This window comes from Colobus angolensis, unplaced genomic scaffold, assembly GCF_000951035.1.
Source record: "Colobus angolensis palliatus isolate OR3802 unplaced genomic scaffold, Cang.pa_1.0 Scaffold217, whole genome shotgun sequence".
Classification (NCBI taxonomy): domain Eukaryota; kingdom Metazoa; phylum Chordata; class Mammalia; order Primates; family Cercopithecidae; genus Colobus; species Colobus angolensis.
The window spans coordinates 101,422-121,694 of NW_012115344.1; the positions used below are offsets into that span (position 1 = coordinate 101,422).

Below are 20,273 nucleotides of genomic sequence, written 5' to 3' on the forward strand. Positions count from 1 at the left end.
CTATACCTGAAGGGAATAAGACAAGAGGCAAGGTATGCGAAATTTGTTGAAGTTCTCTTTGTAATTGTCTTAAAGAAAGACAAGAGGATAGCAAAATTTCTCTTAAGTATTGGTGATTTTCTAAGGAAAAATGAAAAATTAAGTCACAAAGACCATGTTTTTGGTGAGTATTGAGTAAACATTTCGAAAGTCAGTAAATCTCGCTAGAAGAATGTCGTAATTCCCAAAGTAGAACAAAGCTTAGAACCACGCTTGTCTCCAATAAATGATAATGGAGGTAAATCCATGGTAATTAGACCCTGAATCCTCTGCCTTGATTTTAAGAGAGAAATAAGCCAATGAAAGATAAGTATCCATCTTCTTAAAGGAAAGGGACGAATAAGAAAGAGTTCCTGCTCTGATGGAAAGATGGAAGGCAGAGATAAGACCTAAGCCTAGGAGGCACCTGTGTTGGGCATTACCACCATCCTTTTCAGGTGGTGGTCTATTCCCCTCACTCCTACATGAGGAAGAATCAGCTGGGGCTCAAGCAGAGCTGGTCACAATGAACAGAGCATCTCCTCTCCATTCTACACATCCTGTCCATGCTGGGACTGTGAGGTATCCTGCTCTAAGGCTTGAAGTGAGAAAATTTGGATGTATTGGTTCATGCTCACACTGCTATAAAGAACTGCCCAAGGATGGGTAATTTAAAAAGGAAAGAGGCTCAGCTGACTCACAGTTCAGCATGGCTTTGGAAACTTACAATCGTGGCAGAAGGCAAAGTGGAAACAATGCACCTTCTTCACAAGGCAGGAGGAAGGAGAAGAGCCAAGAAGGAAGAGCCCTTTTGTAAAACCATCAGATGTCATGAAAACTCACTCACTATCACAAGAATAGCATAGGGAAGCTGTCCCCATGATTCAATTACCCCCACCTGGTCTCTTCCTTGACATGTAGGGATTATGGGGATTATAGGAATTATAATTCAAGATAAGATTTGGGTGGGGACATAAAGCCTAACCATATCAGTGGAGAATGAATGTGATGCTGCTTTCTCTTTTCTCTCAAAAAGTCTTTTTGTATTTAAAGCACAGAAGAAGAGAATGCTCAATGTAGTATTCCTATGGGTGGCATTGGGGGACTTGAATAAGCCATTCAAATTAATTCCAAGGCCATTCTACAGTAGGCAGGGACATGCATTCGGTGGTTATTGCAGGAATACGGGCAAGAGATAAAGGAATGAACTAGGGCAACAAGCTCGCAGGGAAGAGGAAGAGAGAATTGATTGTTTCAATATTTTTAAGTTTCAAAGGGACAACAGTCCAAAACAGGATTAGAATTCTGCCATACCAAGCATCCTGTAAGCAGGTGGGGATAAAATAAGGCTTCCTGATGGTGCTGGGACTGACGTCCTAGAGCCCAGTCCTCTCTTGTTTCTTCTGAGGGATTTCGTCTTTGATCAAGCTATCTCTTTTGAGTGTTTTCTTTCAAATGTAGCCAAGTGCTTCCTAGAACTTTCAGTGGCTTCCAGGAGAGACTATGTCTATGATTCTAATTTTCTAGAACAAATGCACTAGACAAGTCACCTAGTTTGAAGCAGCAAATTGCAAGTGCGTTAGCACCTTTTATTCCTTAGGGAGACACTCCTCAGTCTTCTTTTGGAAGGCAAAGAAAAACCAACAACCAACTTTATGACAATTTCAGAAACCCTCTTAAAATCATGGTAGGTACAGAAAGTCATTAATAATAAGAAAAGAACCCTTATTCTAGTTAAAACCTTTAAGAATGCTATATGAGACTTCAGGAAATAGTTACTGTGAGTTTTAATTGGAGGTAGAGTTGTACTCAAACCCAGGTCTCCTGAATTAGGTCACCACATCACACTTTTGACAAGTTGTAATACACAATCGGAGTACAATGTTTGTACTTCCTTTTTTTGGCAGGCAAGTTTGTTTTATAAAAGGCCTTTCTGAATAAATAGTACTAAGATGATGCATGCCAGGTAGTTATATAACTATGTGGTTCTTTGCCAAAAACTTGCATTGAAATTTATAAAATGCTAGTGAAATTAAAACAACGTATCCATTTTTTTTCAAGTATGCCATGGCAAATTCAAGTAAACATTATTTTTTTTAATTTTATTTTAAGTTCTGGGATACATGTGAAAAACGTGGAGGTTTGTTACTGGTTTGCTGCACCTATCAACCCGTCTTCTAGGTTTAAGCCCCACATGCATTAGGTATTTGTCCTAATGCTAGTAAATGTTATTTTTAATTAAAATGTTGACTTGAATCTGAAGTGTAAGTCTCATTCATTTACAGAACAGAAAAAACATCCAAATTTAAAATTAAAAATTTGACTACCTGAAAGAGTTGTTGCCAAAAACATGCTTTACTATTTCATTCAATTATTTGGCTCACATGAAGATGCATTTAATGACCTGGACACATGACACAGCCAGAAACACATAATCCTCTCAATTCAATTGTGGAATCAGCTAAGAATTTGCCTAGTGTCCATTGGGTACAACATGTTCTTTTAATACTAGGTACTGTTTTGAGAAAGAACTTAGAACATAATTCATATTTTCTGGCACTTTTCGTGTAAAATGGGATGGACTTTCAGTGAAGGCATCCATTACTTTTCTGTACCCTATAGGGTAATAGACAAAGTCAGATACATGGTGGAAAGAACTACTGGAACCTAAAGCTGGTGGTCTAGGTAATCGAGATTTTCCTTAATGAAGGGAATTTAACTCTGTGAGGGAGTAAGGAATTAAAAAAATGGACAAATACCTATGCATGAAGAAGATGAATACTACAAACTAGTTTATGAGACCTTAGTTAGTTACTTATTACATAAAAATATAAATAATTCTAGATGTAAAGAGGAATGAGAAACAAAAAAGAAATTGCTGGTGGAAGAAATCTTTGCAGAGACTGGAGTTGAAGCCATGGGCAAGAGGGTACTCTTGGGAATGCTATTTCTATATAGTCCTTTTCTCCCTCTAAATTAAAATAATTTCATATCAATTTTGGCACTAATCAAATCACATTATCTTCTGGAAATGTAGATAAGGAAGCTGATTATTGAGATAAATGTATTATTGAGATAAAAATGTCCACAAGGATTTGGCATTTTTTTCAATTTCATGAACCTAAACAATATCATTAATGTTTTGCAGCAAATACCAGCAACACTGGCCCTTTTATAGCTTCCAACAATAAATGGGTGAGTTTTTTCCAAATTAATGGCCTTTGGACATGTTGTTCATTCACCTGAGATAATTTTGCTCCTCTCTTCATAGAACTGGCTCTAGCTTATCCTTCCATGTAAGCTTAAATTTACCTCTTCAGAGAGGCCTTCAAATACCTTAAAAGCTGGAAATACCTTCCTGTTTTCCCTCTTTTATCTCTCTAACACAGCACCTTGATCATTGCCTTATTTATCATTTATCAAAAATTGAAGTAATATACTTATATGTTTATTTACGTATTAAATCTACTGTTACAGGATCCTTGGGGTGTCACCTTGCCAGCCAGAAACCTCTGTGGCCAGTGGTGCCTTTGCTCATATTTTGCTCTGGCCTGCTGGGCTCATTCTGCCCACTCGACCTGGCAGGCTATGCTCAACTCATGCTACTGGTCTGGGTCCCACACCTGTCAAGGGCGAGCCAGTCACGGAGTGATGAGGGGTGTGTGAGGAAGTGTGGGGTCTGGCAACTGCACACAGCCAGGCATGCTGGCTGCAGCAGGTGGGGAGCTCCAGGTGCTGGCATGAGCACCAGCTTCCTGCAAGTCTGCGGCTAGACCAGACATACCATAAGCAGCTTCCACAGCTGACACCAAGAATGCAGCGGTGCCCGGAAGCTTGGAGACATCAGGAACCATAGAGTTCCAAAGAGGGTGTTACAGCCCTGGCTTAGGGAGCTCCTAGGTCTGGGCTCCCCAAAGGGTCGCAGCTCTTCTCTCCATCTCTTTTCTCTCCTTGTCGCCCGCAACATGGTGAGCAAGGGCCATGTTTCAGCCCTGTTGGTGTTACAGCTCTTTTAACCCGGCTATTTGGTGGGCCCCAAGTTCTTGTCCTGAGAACAGGAAGAATGAGGTTCGCAGACAACTGAAGGGTGAGCAAGGCGAAGCAGAGCTTTATTGAGTGACAGAACAGCTCAGAGGAGACCTGCAGTGGGTCACTCCTTTCTGCAGCCAGGGTGTCCCGAAGAGTGTTCAGTTCCTAGCAGAGAGGAGCTGCTATCACTACTAGACCATATGCTCTACAAGGGAAGAGACTTTATCTGTCTTATTCATTACTGTATACCAAACACCTAGCTCAGTGCTTGATACATGGTTGAAATTTAAAAAAAAAATTGTCCAATGAATGTTCTCCACATATCAGTTAAATGATTAAAAGTCTAGACTATTCTTTAAAGAAGAAGCTGGATATTTATTTTAGCATTCCTCTAGCTATTTATTGCTTACTTATATTTTGATTTATATTCAAGAACTCAGTTTGACAATGCTTTGTGGTTTCATTGACCAGAAATAAGAAATATGCAAAAATAATCAGATTTCCTGATCTCTTCTTAGAACCAGTGTTTTCTGATGACTCAAAATGCTATTCATGTGCAAGTTACCCTGAGAAAGATAGTAAAAGGTCTTTCTCTTCATTATTTGGCCATGACAAGCTCAGACATGAGGAATGATTCCACAAAGTATCATAATAAATATTAAATAAATAAAATTGTCACATATGCAGCATATTTGTCAAATTATAATTTGTAGGAAGTAGGCATAAAGTGGATTTCATTTAAAAAGCTGTGATCTGAAAATATAAATGTATTTATTCCTTTTTGGATTTATTTCTTTTGATGCACCTATATTTACATATTGCTTTCAGTATCCTTATTTACATGTTTTTCAAAATTTGAGGCAAGAGAATTAAAGGAATTAATCCATTCTACATATTTTTCTTGTTAAAAATTCTTTTTTGGGGGACAGTTTTCCTTCCTTAATGGATTCTGGGATCCTAGCTATAGATATTGATAATGGACAGAGGAAATGTCTCCAAATGATTATTGGGTAGAGATTTTCTGTACTTATCTATATCTATCTATCATCTATCTATCTATCTATCTATCTATCTATCTATCTATCTATCTATCTATCATCTATTTATTGACATAAATACAGATATATATGAATACATAAAATATAATTCTTATAGGCTGTAACTATTCATAGTGTTTTGAGAATTGCCATAGCTAAACCCAGTTGATGATGAAGATACTTCAAAATAATTATTTATACTTTTCAGCTATTTTTTTTAAATCTAGATTAAGCCTAGATTGACAAACTGGTAAAAGAAAAAGGAAATTTTACTCCTTGAGTTCATGCCACTTTTCATTGGGAAATATTCATCATGTGAAATTGGTTCATAAATACCTGGACATTTTGCAATTTACCATGGTAGAAGTGTCCAATCTATATTATGCCCTAATATTGGAAGCCTCAATTTCTGCTATGACCACCCAACTTCTTATGTGTCTTATAAAGTATTTTTATGTTTTCAGGTGCTTCAACACTTTGTGTTTAACAAATAAAAGCTCAATAACAACATAAAACTGCCTGTTTAAAAATATATCACCACAAAACATTTTATACAATTTTTTAAATTTTCCTTAGAATTTTAAACATGTTATAGATATATATAAATACATCAGTGTAGTTGTGAAAAACTAAAAACACTTTATTAAATGGAGTCACTACTAAGCACAGTGAATAGGGACTTAGGGGCTTGCAATTCTACTGTATCAAATTGAACATTATGATAAATATGATAATATGATTCTAGCTCTATGTTTATATTTGGTATTACAAAAAGGAATATTTTCTAAAATATTAATATATGCCAGCAAATAACCTCAAATACACATATGATATACTTTTTCAGTTTCACCAAGTTACGTAATGATGATTCTTAATCATTGAAAAATGTGCCCTTCCCTTAATCTTTTCTGCCTTTCTTAATCTAATCAAGTAATATGTATCATGGAATGAACTGATTTCAAAACCTAATCCAAGTTAACTCATAATAAGTGTTTAAAAAGTACACTTATATTCAAATCTAAAAAATAATAGTTTCATGTGTTAAGTGAATATTACTCTAGGAGATGCATTTACTATATCTTTATATGCTATATCTGTTTTGTGATATATATCTGCAGCAGCTGGTTAAAGCTCTTAAAAATCTCCATTACAACATAGAAATCCAAGTGTATGTTTTTTTTAAAAGATACGATTATAACTTTACAAAATGTAAATTAAAAATATTAACATTGCTATTATACTAATTCCCAGATGCTCACAAGACTTTAAATGTTTATAAAGATTAATAATCCTTTATAAGGGTTCTATGTCTTCAACAAATCTTCTACTTATGCTTGTATTTGTGAGACAGATACATGATTTCAGATGAGGGAACTGTCAAAAGAGAAACTCCAGTTCACCATGACAACACAGACCTCCTGCTACTTTGAATCTCAAAACGTCAGGACAGTTCGAATGCTGAAATGTAAAATGAGAGTTTTTAATGATTTGTTTTAATATCTTTCAAGAGAGGATAGTTTAAACAATTGTCTTTTCTGTCTGTCATAGAAAATTCAAGTAAATTCTGTTATTGGAAATCCTTTGGACTCAAAGTCCTTACCAATTAGTTTTCTTCTTATGCAACTCTGATAAGGGTATCTGAGCTAATTTTGAAAACATCGGTATGATTTCAGTATGCCAACAAGAGAAAAGTGGTTTTCAGGCTGAGGAGAAAGCATGAACAAGCATAGGAACATATGAATGGGAAAGGTAATCCAGTGTGCTTAGATTTCTGGATGCCCAAGAGATCCTGCAAGTAGATGAGACCTACTTCCCTCACTTTATCCCAAAAGCCTGCTGCAGAGGGTGACAGAATGAATGCCAAATTCTTACCTGTTGAAAAAAAACAGGTTCTAGTTCAATAACAAAGCTTTCAAAACCATGCTAAGACATTGACATTTTGGGGAATCTTGAGCTTGGCAGCTGAGTGAGAGACTAATTGGAATGTATTTTAATACGGAAGGTGGAAAATTTATTATCTCACTACCGTGTCCATGTCAGAAATGATTAGACTGAATTAAAGCAATGAGCATGGGCAATGAAATGAGGGATGCTGAAGGAGAAACCAAGGGTTGCATCATCAAGGCTTAGCGTTGGTTTGTATGTGGTAGGCACAGAGTGAAAAAGAAGTCAGACATGATGCTATGGCTTCTCATCTGTAAAAGAGGAATGCATAATATAATGACTGAGATAAAAATTACTGGCGAAAAAAATATTTTGAGTGTAGTTGATGTAAGTGGGACATTCAAATGGAGCTGTGCAGCAAGTAGATGGAAATTGAAGAGTTTAGGTTTACAAATATTAGTTTGGATGTCCCTGCATTCAGATGATATTTGAAGCAAAATTCCTGAAAGCAGAATTTATGTTTCTCTGGAAAACAAATAGTAATTATTTTCCAAGCAGGCCATACTAAGTTGTTAGTTTTGCTTATCTGGGTAAAGTAGTATTGAGTGATTCTGACAGTTTTTCTTACAGAATCCCATTGTTTACTTGCTTAAAAAAATGTATGTTCATAATACGATGATCCTGTAGGCTAGACCAGATGTGGAGACAAAATACAGCATTGTAAAGCTCTCAGGTTAAAAAAAAAAAAAATCAGTAAAAATTTGGATCTCAATATAGTTCCTTTTACTAATGAAATCAAGTCCTTGGCACATAGTGGAAGCTTAATAATTATTTATAGACCCAATGAGTGAAAGTCATTTCATCTTGTAGATAGGCTTTTTGATTGCTGTTTGAGACCTCCATGAGGTGGATGTTGTAGATAAAATTTGCATGAATTCATACTTGACCTTAACCCTTGCCACACCCTCAGAAACAGCAAGAGTAAAAATCGTCACACCCATGTTTACCCAGAGCTTGCCAAGCTCTGTCAGAGAAGTTTGTTATGTGGTCCAAAGAGCACAAGTTTTGCAATTAGTTTGTATCCTGGCACTACTCCAGGAGGTTTGATGAGTTATTTATTTGCTTTCACAAACTTAGTCTTCATCTAAAAATGGTAAAAACAATACCTGGCCTACAGGGATCTGAAAAATGCACATTTGAGAAAGCACTTTGAAAACTGTAAAATAAGGAAATTTTGTGGCCTACTTGAAATAACTAGCAGCTTTATGATGAAATAAAAATAGCCACAATGAGATCAACTAGGTAAACAAACAAAATCCAAAAGATTTTAAACACTTGATTGATAAGTGCAATGGCATCCCAAGTTGGTGATACGGTTAGACTTTGTGTCCCCACCCAAATCTCATTTTGAATTGTAATCCCTATAATCCCTGCATGTCAAGGGAGAGACCAGATGGAGGTAATTGAATCAGGGGGCGGGGGCAGTTTCCCCCATGCTGTTGTCATGATAGTGAGTTCTCACAAGATCTGATGGTTTTGTAAGGGGCTCTTCCCCCTTTGCTTCCCCTCTTCTCCTTCCTGCAGCCTGTGAGGAAGGTGCCTTGCTTCCTCTTTGCCTTCCACCATGACTGTGGGTTTCCTGAAGCCTCCCAGCCATGCTGAACTGTGAGTCAAGTGAATCTCTTTCCTTTATAAATGACCCAGTCTTGGGCAGTTTTTTTTAAGAGCAGTATGAAAATAGACTAATACAGTGGGTAAAGAGAAGTAATTAACTGTATCAATCTGGCTGGATTAAATAATTAGAAATAAAATATGAAGAAAACAGGCACATTTATAAGTACTAAATTTCAAAAGTAGCCTGTGGAGAAGAGACAAGACCATCATAAGAAACAGTTATCTTTGTCCTGAATTGAGTAGCTCAAATCCTTCATTGATTTTTTTAAATGGTAAAACGTGAGTTATCAACTGGTCCAGGTCAAATTTCTTTGCCAGGAACTCAATCACTAGTTTTGGGACATCATCTCTGCTTTTCAAACCTGTAAATAAGGACACATTTTCTCTTTAGACATTACTAAGTAATCTTTACCTTTTATCATCTTATGTTTACTCCTTCTCTTTCCTGCACTATCACCTTCCCTGTGTTAGATAATTCCCAGCAGTGTACAAATAAGCTGTATTTGCCCCAGCATAAGAAATAAAGGTTATGCAGCCATGAAAAAGAATGAGTTCATGTCCTTTGCAGGGACATGAATGAAACTGGAAACTATCATTCTCAGCAAACTGACACAGGAACAAAAAACCAAACACTGCATGTTCTCACTCATAAGTGGGAGTTGAACAATGAGAACACATGGACACAGGGAAGGAAAGACACACACCAGGGCATGTTGGTGGGTGGGGGGCAAGGGGAGGGAGAGCATTAAGACAAATACCTAATGCATGCGGGGCTTATAACCTAGATGATGGGTTGATGGGTGCAGCAAACCACCATGGCACTTGTATACCAATGTAACGAACCTGCACGTTCTGCACATGTATCCCAGAACTTAAAGTAAAATAAAAATAAAACCAAATTAAAAAGAAACAAAGGTTTAAAAAAACTCTTTTGATACCCACATCTTCTTCCATTCACCCCATAGCTTTGCTTCTATTACAGAGACTCTTGACTTTACAGAAAGAATTGTCTCCAGTTCATTGTTTCTGGATCCTTTTCCTTTCCTCTCATCCTTTCTGAGCCCACTCTGATTACGCTCCTGCCCCCAGCACTATCCTGTAACAGCTATCATCAAGGTCATCTTTGAGCTCCATTTTGACCCAGACAGGGGTCATTTCTCAGTCCTGCTCTTATATGAACTGTTAGGTAGAATTGATACTGTTGGTGGCTCCCTTTTTCTCAAACACTGTATTCCCTTAGCTTCTAGATACTACATCATCACCGTCATCATTGTCATTTTCCTTGCTCACTAGTTACTTCTTCCACAGATCTTTGCTGGATCCTCTACATCTCCCAGACCTCTAACTCTAAAGATTCCTAGGGCTTGGTCCTTGGTCCATTTCTCCTCTTTATCTACATTTACTTCTAGGGTGACCGCCTCTGGTCTTGTGGCTTTCGATAGACTCCACTTAAAACACTTAGGTTTCTATGCCCATCCTAAACCTCTACCTGTGCTACAGACTCATACCCAATTGCCTACATTTTATAGACATCTTTATTCAGATATCTCTGAGTGTAACCTGCCCCAAACCACTCCTGATATCTACCACTTCCATCCTAGCCCCCAATCTATTCTTTCCATAGTCTTCCTTCTCAATAAATGATAATAGTGACATGATTCCTGTCGCTTAGGCCCCAAAATCTTGGATTCTACCCTTTTTACCATGCAATAACTATTTCAGCAAATCTTGTTGGCTGTGTCTTCAAAATGTATCCAAGATCTGACTACTTCTCACCAGCCCCATCACTCCAAGCCAGTATCCTTTCCTTCCAGCATTATAATAACTTCTTCCATGGTCTCCCTGCTTGTGCTCTTTGCCCCATATAGAGTATTCCTCATATTGCAGCCAGAAGGAGAGTGTTACAATGGAAGTCAGATCAGGTGACACCTCTCTCAGAAGCCTCTATGGTTTTATTTCTCTCTCAGAATAAACTCCTAAAACCTTGCAATGGCCCAAAGGCCCTGTATAATTTAAGGTCCTCTGACCCCAGTTGTGACTGTTCTTCTGTCCTCACCCCATTGTAGCCATACTGACCTTTTCCTCATTCTTATGGCTCTTGCCAACACCCTTTTGTATTTGCTATGTTCCCTTCCTGGAATATTCTTTCCCAAGATTTTTGAATATCTTATTTATGTTTTTGCCCCAATGTTACCTTATCAAGGAGGCCTTCCCTGAGCTTTATAAAATAGCATTCGCCTCCACCTCCACCCCGGTCCTCTGGCACTACCTATTACCCATCCTCTATTTTTACCCTTGCACTTGTAACGATATGGTGTACTCTGCATTCATTTATTTATTGTCAGTCTCTCTATTGCAAAATGAGAGGATTCTCACACTTCCTGAGATCAGGGACTTGGTATGTTTTGTCTCTTCTCCCTTCCTAGCTCCTGGAATGGTACGCTGTATACACAGTGGTGCCTGTACTCAGTATACACTCAACAAATATTTGCTGAATAACTGAATTGTATCTCTAATATTCCTGAATAATCTATAATCTTCCCACTTCCCACAAATAGTCAAAGCAAGGAGGTTTAACTTATATCTCTTATTGTTTTGTTCTTCAAGTTTTATTTTCCCTAAGAAGCCTTCTCTATAAAATCTCATCCATATCTACTAGCCTCTTGCTTTTGTTATCGCCCAAGTAATGTTGCAGAAAGAGGAAAAATTTTGTTCTCCCATGGACCAGTTTTAAATTTCAATTCTCAACTTGAGAGCTATAGGGGCAAAAAACTTAATAGTTCCCAGTCTCAGTTTTATTATTCATTAAGTAGCTTCCTCGGAGAGTTACTGAGAAATAAAATAAACTAACATGTTAATGTAAAACTTTTAACGTAGAATAAATGTGAAAAAGCTCTTCTTATAATTTGTTTTATAATATCTATAGCTACACTTATTTTCATATCTTTCTTTTATATTTGTTTTTGTATCCTTCACTATATTATGTACTTCTCTAAATGAAGAACAATCATTTCCTCCTTTTTATACTCTTAACAAGTACTTGAACAGTTACTATCCCCTTACATTGTTTAAGGCAGACTCCAATATTGGAAGTATTCTCAAAGCACCCAGTACAGCTCTGTATGAAGGCACTAGAAAACGAGACTTTGTGGAGGAGGGAAATAAAAGGATTCACTGTGTCACCTGCCTTGAGCAGAGTGACCCTGGCTCCATCTTTCCTAAAACAATATTAATTGTTGAGTGATAATCTAAGTCCTTCCAGTGTGAATCTGAACTGTTCCCATAAAATGTGACAATTCTTTTTTAGGTTGTTGTTCGTTTTGGCTTTGGGTCTGGGATTTTTGTTGGTGCTATTATGAATTGAATAAATTCATTTGAATACACATTCTTGCATATAGTAATAAAAATGGATTAAATCTGAACTTCCTGTCACATAATTCATCCCTATAGAAACACTACTTGTGTCTCTCATTCAGGCCTTTGGGGAACTTCAGCTGCAGATGCTAATATTAAAAATGTGTCCACCAATATTAGTCCTACATCAAGGTGAGCAGTGGAGAATTATCTTCTGTATTTTTATTGTCACAGTTCCATTTTAGATCCCTTCATACTCATACTCAGAAGGCCTGAGGAAACAGGCTTCTCCCACTTGCCAAGCAACAGAGTGAAAGTCATCACTCCCCATCCAGAGGCTTTGCTTTCCTCACCTCCAAAGACACATCCCTTCCACGTGCGTCCAGTGAAGAGCAACATCGGGTCATAGGTGAGCATCTTGGCTGATGGAGGAGCTCCTACTACCACGCTGGTCCCATAGTTCATATGGCAGGATGCCAGAGCATCAATCTGAGTTTAAAATAGAGGAGATCGTTTGCTTCCTATGTCTCTTACAGTGTAACATAAGCTCTGAAATGACCTATGTACTACGGGAAAGTCATGGAATTAAATTAAGCCATCTTCTGTTTTTTACTTGCTTTAAAAATGTTTCAGTGCAACTTTAGTCCTTAATTAAATTTCTATACACATTTGCCCTTTAAGGCAGGAAACAGCAATCAAGGTGGTCAGTGTTTGTGGCATTTTCAGTGTACTATGGACTAAAACACGGGGGAAATTCTTGTGATATTTTCATACCAATATCACCACTTCAGATAAGCCTTAGAAAGCCATTTGAACTAAACTAAATTGAATTAATATACCAAATCATTTAGCATAGTTTTCTTTTTAAGTTTAGTCTCAAAATTAAATAAAATACTAAAATGTGGGACAAAAGGGTCCCTTTTCTTGGGAGCATTTCTGAGACTCATCTCTCATTTTCTGGTCATTAGCCCTTCCAGTTATTAATAATTTAATACTTGCTAGATTGGAGCAACAGATGGCATTATTTTTAGAGACCAGCCTTCATCAAGTAGTGACTGGAAATCAATAGGCTCTAATAATGTATCCAGTATCACATATGGCTTCATAAACTTACGACGTAAAATGCTATTTGTTGATATGAAATAAATCTAAGTGATTCACTAGGAAAAGAATATGGCACAATGATAAATTAAGGACTATTTATCCCTAAATTACCAAAAGCATTAGGTGAGTTAATCTGCTACTCAATCTTGAGCAAAAGTGGCTTTATTCCATTTTTCCAAGTCTCCTTATGCTACACCAGGCTGGAGCTTTCTAGTTCCAGGAACCCTGGATCTGTTTTACAGGTCTAACTGAAGGTCTGGTGTTGCAGGTTGCCATACAGGAGGCATGGTTAGAAAACTGAAGGTTCATATTCTAGGGGAATTCAGATGAGGGCAAACAAAGCTCAGGTGTAAAGAGTGAGAAGGTTGATGGATCACAGATTTAGGGGAAGAGACCACAACATTTGGAATAATCCCTTTTCACCTCTCCTCAGTCACCTTCTGATGTTTACTTTGCTGACATTCAAGAGATAGAATCGCTTTTGCCAAGAAATCTACATACACAAGGAAGGCCATACTTAAAACAATTATCTAGAAGGGTTAACTACCTTGCCCTCTGGTCAGCTGAGAGTTGTATGATATGGTATTTAACTTTGATCCAGCGAACCTGCTCTTACGTATTTGACTTTTTAGGCAAAATCGCTATGTGATTATCAGTTTTTGCCTGAGTAAAACTGACAATCACAGAGATATTTCCATTATTAACTATTAATAAAGTTATAGAGAATTAAATTTACCTTGTGCATATCTAATAACTTGGGTATTTTGTGGCTTCTCAAATTTTGGGTCTTACCATGGTTTCAAGATGCCCAATAACTTCAAAGGTGTACCCCACATTGTTGCCTGTCATTTCTGACAGCACCTCACTGATGGGTTTGGTAGACTCCTTGGGGCTGATACACTCAGTGGCACCTACAGCCATGGCCTTCTCAAATTTGTCTTTGTTGAGGTCAATCCCAATGATCCTAGATGCACCAGCTGACTTACAGCCCATGATGACTGACAGGCCAACTCCTCCCAGGCCAAAGACGACGCAAGTGGAACCAGGTTTGACCTGTGGAGAGGAATGTTCTTGAACATGTTAGGTGTTAGGGTCAAAAAGTGAAACCTGAAAAGGGCCTCCAGTTAAAAACACAAATCATGAGTGAACTCCTATTCACAATTGCTACAAAGAGAATAAAATACCTAGGAATACAACTTACAAGGGATGTAAAGGACCTCTTCAAGGAGAACTACAAACCACAGCTCAAGGAAATAAGAGAGGACACAAATGGAAAAACATTCCATGCTCATGGATAGGAAGAATCAATATCGTGAAAATGGCCATACTGCCCAAAGTAATTTATAGATTCAATGTTATCCCTATCAAGCTACTTTCTTCACAGAATTAGAAAAAACTACTTTAAATTTCATATGGAACCAAAAAAGAGCCCGTATAGCCAAGACAATCCTAAGCAAAAAGAACAAAGCTGGAGGAATCACACTACCTGACTTCAAACTATACTACAAGGCTACAGTAACAAGAACAGCATGCTATTGGTACCAAAACAGATACATAGACCAATGGAACAGAACAGAGGCCTCAAAAACAACACCACACATCTACAATCATTTGCTCTTCAACAAATCTGACAAAAACAAGCAATGGGGAAAGGATTCTCTATTTAATAAATGATGCTAGGAAAACTGACTAGCCATATACAAAAAAACTCAAACTGGATCCCTTCCTTACATCTTATACAAAAATTAACTCAAGATGGATTATACACTTAAATGTAAAACCCAAAACCATAAAAACCCTAGAAGAAAACCTAGGCAATAGCATTCAGAACATAGGCGTGGGCAAAGACTTCATGACAAAAACACCAAAAGCAATTGCAACAAAAGCCAAAATTGACAAATGGGATCTAATTAAACTAAAGAACTTCTGCAAAGCAAAAGAAACTATCATCAGAGTGAACAGGCAACCTACAGAATGGGAGGAAATTTTTGTGATCTACCCATCTGACAAAGGTCTAATATCCAGAATTTACAAGGAATGTAAACAAGTATACAAGAAAAAAATGAAGAACCCCATTCAAAAGTGGGCAAAGGATATGAGCAGACAGTTCTCAAAAGAAGACATTTATGTGGAAGAAGACATTTATGTGGCCAATAAGCATAGGAAAAAAGCTCAACATCACTGATCATTAGAGAAATGCAAATCAAACCCACTGTGGGATACCATCTCATGCCAGTCAGAATGGTGATTACTAAAAAGTCAGGAAACAATAGATGCTGGCAAAGCTATGGAGAAATAAGAAAGCTTTTACACTGCTGGTGAGAATATAAATTAGTTCAACCATTGTGGAAGACAGTATGGCAAATCCTTAAGGATCTAGAACCAGAAATATCATTTGTCCCAGCCATCCCATTACTGGGTATACACCCAAAGGAATATAAATCATTCTACTGTAAAGACACATGCACACATATGTTTATTGCAGCACTATTTACAACAGCAAAGACTTGGAACCAACCCAAATGCCCATCAACAACATACTGCATAAAGAAAATGTAGTACATATACACCATGGAATATTATGCAGCCATAAAAAGAAATGAGATCATGTCCTTTGTTGGGACATGGATGAAACTGGAAGCCATAATCCTCAGCAAACTAACAGAGGGACAGAAAACCAAACACCGCATGTTCTCACTCATAAGTGGGAGTTGAACAATGAGAACACATGGTCACAGAGAGAGGAACAATACACACCAGGGCCTGTTGGGGGCTGGGGATGAGGGGAGGGAACTTAGAGGATGAGGAGCAGCAAACCATCATGGCACACGTATACCTGTGTAACAAACCTGCACGTTCTGCACATATATCCCATTTTTTAATAGAAGAAATAAAAAAATCATAACTCTGAGTCATTTGTAATTAAATTTAGATACACATATAAATTTTAGAAATTTGAATCTGAAGGAGATGTGGAAGAAACAAAAATTAAATCTAGAAATTTAATTTTCAATTATGTTTCTTGATAAAGGTTTTTTCTTTTAATACTGTATTAGGTCAAAGATTCTTAATTCCTTGAACTCCAATTTCCTTGTGAAATTCATGTGATTAATTTAAAATTCCAGGGATCCTATCTAACATCACAGTTGATGTAAAAATGTATATTGAGAAATCAGTTTTGGTGAACTGTAACAGCATTACTGATTATAGGCAACAAACACTACTGTATTTTATTTCTGATATGCATCATAGGTGGTAATCCAAATGATTAATGATTTTATTGATCTTTATATTATCTATAACAGGTGATTTGACATAATTATACTTTTTTTCTGAGGAGTTGATAATGTACTTATGACTCTATTTTGTAGTTATATAATAATTCTTACCTAGCTGACAAGAAACTAGGAGTAAAAGTTCTGACAAAAAAGCCTGAAATACTGAGATCATTCTACCTTAACAAACTTAACAGATGGGGAAGGGACATATTTTAAAGATGGAGAAATGGTGCAGTTTGCAAATATAATCAATAAATATTCTCAAGCGTAAAAAATAAAATAAAATTTCTAATCTGAATTTTGTATTTTTCTTTCAGTTGATTTGGCAGCCTGAATATGCAATATATTTTTTAAATGCTTTTTTTTTTTTCCCCAAAACTCTTCAAGATTCCAAGGACATCATTTAAGAAAAGGAAATAAGAAACAAAGAAACTAGCCCACCCTATTTCTTACCTTGCCAGTTTTAACAGCAGCCCCATATCCAGTGGAAAACCCACAGCCAATTAAACAGACTTTCTCAGGGGGAGCTGCGTCATCAATCTTAGCAACCGAAGATTCATCCACCACTGTGTACTCAGTAAATGTACTAGTGTTCATGAAGTGATAGACTGGTTTGCCCTTGCACGTAAATCTGGTGGTGCCATCAGCCAGTACTCCACGACCAGTAATACTATTTGATACATCAAATACACGTATTAATTAACTCAATTCAAAAATTAGCACAGAAACAATTTGAATAACATTAAAGTAAAAATGACTGAAACCTACTCGCTCCTAATGCAAAGGTTGCCATCTGGGTTGCGGCAAGCATTGCATTCTCTACATTGTGGCAGGAAGAGAGGGATGACTTTGTCACCTACAGGAAAAAAACATCATGATATAAGATGCTGTTCATTAATGTTAAAATATGAAATTAACAAATGTGAATTGAGCCCATACTGTAGGTAAAACTTTTAAACAGATACTCTAAGGTTTATAAACCATAAGGTTTGCCTTCTAAAGGTTGAGGTTTTGCCGAATTAAACATTACTCAGTAAAATCCATTCTTGTATCATTTTATTTCCCTGAATGGTGTTAAAGATCCCTCTAATAATTCCTAGTATGTGCTATTTCCTTTGATAGGCTAATCAAAGCTGAATTATTTCAAACTTGTGGCTTGACACCTGCATAGACCTGGTTGTACTGTAGTCACTCCTTCTCCAATGCTCTCTACGATCCCAGTTGCCTCATGTCCCACAATCACTGGAAACTTAGACACCATTGTTCCTTTTATCACATGGTCATCTGTGCGACAGATTCCTGTGGCCAAAATCTGTGTTCAAAGACAAAAACATTGCACCAATCAACAATCTGATCATTCACTGTTGGGAGAATATTTAACTTCTTGAGGAAATTATAATTGTTTAGTCAATGTCATTGCCTAATGTAACAACATTTACTCTTAGATGATTCTGAGCCAAAAATCAACCATCAGACAAGATCCCTCTCTGATGGAACTTATAATATTGCTCCCTCAAACCCTAGGTTGACTCTTGGTGCCTTTCTATAATAAATGGGTGCTCTTGCGAGGGAACCAGAATGCAGATGTTACCATGTGATGGCCCGAAAGTAGATTTTTATAGCTAGGCCCTTCTTGGGCTCTCTTAACAAAGAACAGAGGAAATGGCATGCAAGAGCAAAATCTTACTGCTACTCTAGTGCTCAGGTAACAGTAAGAGGGTCAAAGAAAGATTGGTAGCAATTCCTACTCAACAACTGATATCCAAAGCTAAGGTTAAGCTCTGTCCAAAGAAAGGGAGGAAAATGTTCCATGAAGTTATCATTTCTTCAGGCACAAGTGAGTTCTTCATTCTTTGTGAAAAGTAATCTCAAAACAATCTGCTTCCCAGAAGATTTTTTTAAAAGTCTTTAGCTATGATTATTAACCATTTTTTAATTAGATGCTATATGAATAAAAATTCAACAAATCAAAGGTATAATAAAGCACATTGTTTTTTAAAAGGATAATGAACTCATTAATTTCACATCGAGTACAACCAGATCCTTAACAATATACAAGAGCCAGTAAGGGAATTAATACTCCAAACATGGGAAGTATCTCCTTATTTAAGAATCCAGTCTCACAATAGTGCTATATTCAATATAAGTTTGATAACGCTTTTGGCTTAAGTTCTCCAGGGCTCATGCTTACCTTAATGCGAACTTCTTTGGTCTTTGGTGGGGCAACTTCTATTTCCTCAATGGAGAAGGGTTGCTTCTGCTCCCAAAGCACAGCTGCTTTGCATTTAATAACCTAAGAAATAGGCAAGTGTTATAATGGGTCCAAATTATGCCTTTAAACACAGACTCCTTGAATAGTATAAATATGAACAGAAGAGCAAATATAATATTCTAAGTTTTCCAGAATGATTTTCATCAAACACTAGAATTATAAGCCTTGTGTGTGCCTTTGTTTAAGGTATGAGAAATGCAGCCCAGAGTGACTAACTGTTGAATCCACGGTCACCTAGCACATGAGATGCAGAGATGGACTAGACCTGAGGTACTTTCCCCAACCTATTGATTTTTGTTTGCTGTTCACATAATATCCCTCCCCCCAGAAATAGGTTATTTTGTTATAATTTCAAATCTAATAGATTAACAAAATTGTCCTCTGTGTATCACTTATTCACAAGAGACAAATTTATAAAACAGAAAATGCTGCTGGCTTGTCTGTATTTAAACCAGTATTTAATAACTGTATATAATCATATAGCAATGGTGAAGAAATGAGACTATTAGCATGGTAAGGTTGAAGGGAACCATGAACATCATGAAGCATATAGATTTGACTGTGAGTTCCCAGGTGACTGAATTTGTGTCTGCATCTCTGTATCTCTTTTGCACCTAGCCCAGTTCTTGCACCTGGTAGGGCTTGATAGGCAGGTTGAAGCTTGTCATCTTATAGTAGTGGAAACTAGGTGTGGAGATACCAGTGACTGGTGTCCAGTTATTCAACTGGTTATGCTGTAGTTATTCAATTAAATGATTTTGTGAAGATTATTGAATTCTGACAGAGAGAGAGAGAGAGACAGAGACAGAGACACACAGAGAAACTGTTTCCACCTTCCTCCCTCCAAATCTGTCTAGGACTCCTATAAAATATTTTAATTAATGTATTCAGATGCAAAATAAGTTACCTTCATCTTGTCAACAAACACAACGGTCCTAGAGAGCTCCTATGGATTCTTGAGTGATACACTGGTAACAGATGGGTGGCTGAAAGCCATCAGTAGTTCACTTTAATATTTACCCTCTGCCTTACTAATGAAAATGTTATGGGTTACAGTGTAATATGACCCAATGTTGAAGTTAGAAATCTCCTACCACATTCCCAAACAAATTCAAGGTGGATTCATTGTTAAGATTTTTATTTTTTTATTATTATTATTTTTAGACGGAATCTTGTTCTGTCGCTAGGCTGGTGTGCAGTGGCATGATCTGGGCTCACTGCAACCTCTGCCTCCCAGGTTCAGCAATTCCCATGGCCCAGCCTCCCGAGTAGCTGAGACTACAGGTGTGCACCACCATGCCCAGCTAATATGTTTTTGTATTTTAGTAGAGACAAGGTTTCACCATGTTGGCCAGGATGGTCTCGATCTCCTGACTTTGTGATCTGCCTGCCTCGGCCTCCCAAAGAGCTGGGATTATAGCTGTGAGCCACCGTGCCTGGCCCAAGATTTATTTCTAAAGTGAAACTATTTTATCAATCAGTGAAGATGTAAATATCAATCATACTATGCTTAAGAGTGATAGAGGGCCGGGCGCGGTGGCTCAAGCCTGTAATCCCAGCACTTTGGGAGGCCGAGACGGGCGGATCACGAGGTCAGGAGTTCGAGACCATCCTGGCTAACAC

At 37.4% G+C, this 20,273-nt stretch overlaps 1 protein-coding gene across 1 annotated transcript in view; it reads right to left on the bottom strand.

The window, feature by feature from the left end:
* Positions 1 to 8,861: 8,861 nt before the first annotated feature.
* The window catches only part of ADH7 (alcohol dehydrogenase 7 (class IV), mu or sigma polypeptide), a 16,207-nt gene continuing 4,795 nt past the window's right edge, over positions 8,862 to 20,273 (bottom strand). The window contains exons 2-8 of the mRNA XM_011943265.1: positions 18,570 to 18,671; positions 17,552 to 17,690; positions 17,147 to 17,234; positions 16,832 to 17,048; positions 13,893 to 14,153; positions 12,350 to 12,485; positions 8,862 to 9,004 (exon numbers count right to left, since the gene is read on the bottom strand). Of these exons, the coding sequence (XP_011798655.1) occupies positions 8,862 to 9,004; positions 12,350 to 12,485; positions 13,893 to 14,153; positions 16,832 to 17,048; positions 17,147 to 17,234; positions 17,552 to 17,690; positions 18,570 to 18,671 (1,086 nt within the window). The remainder of the gene's footprint in view (positions 9,005 to 12,349; positions 12,486 to 13,892; positions 14,154 to 16,831; positions 17,049 to 17,146; positions 17,235 to 17,551; positions 17,691 to 18,569; positions 18,672 to 20,273) is intronic.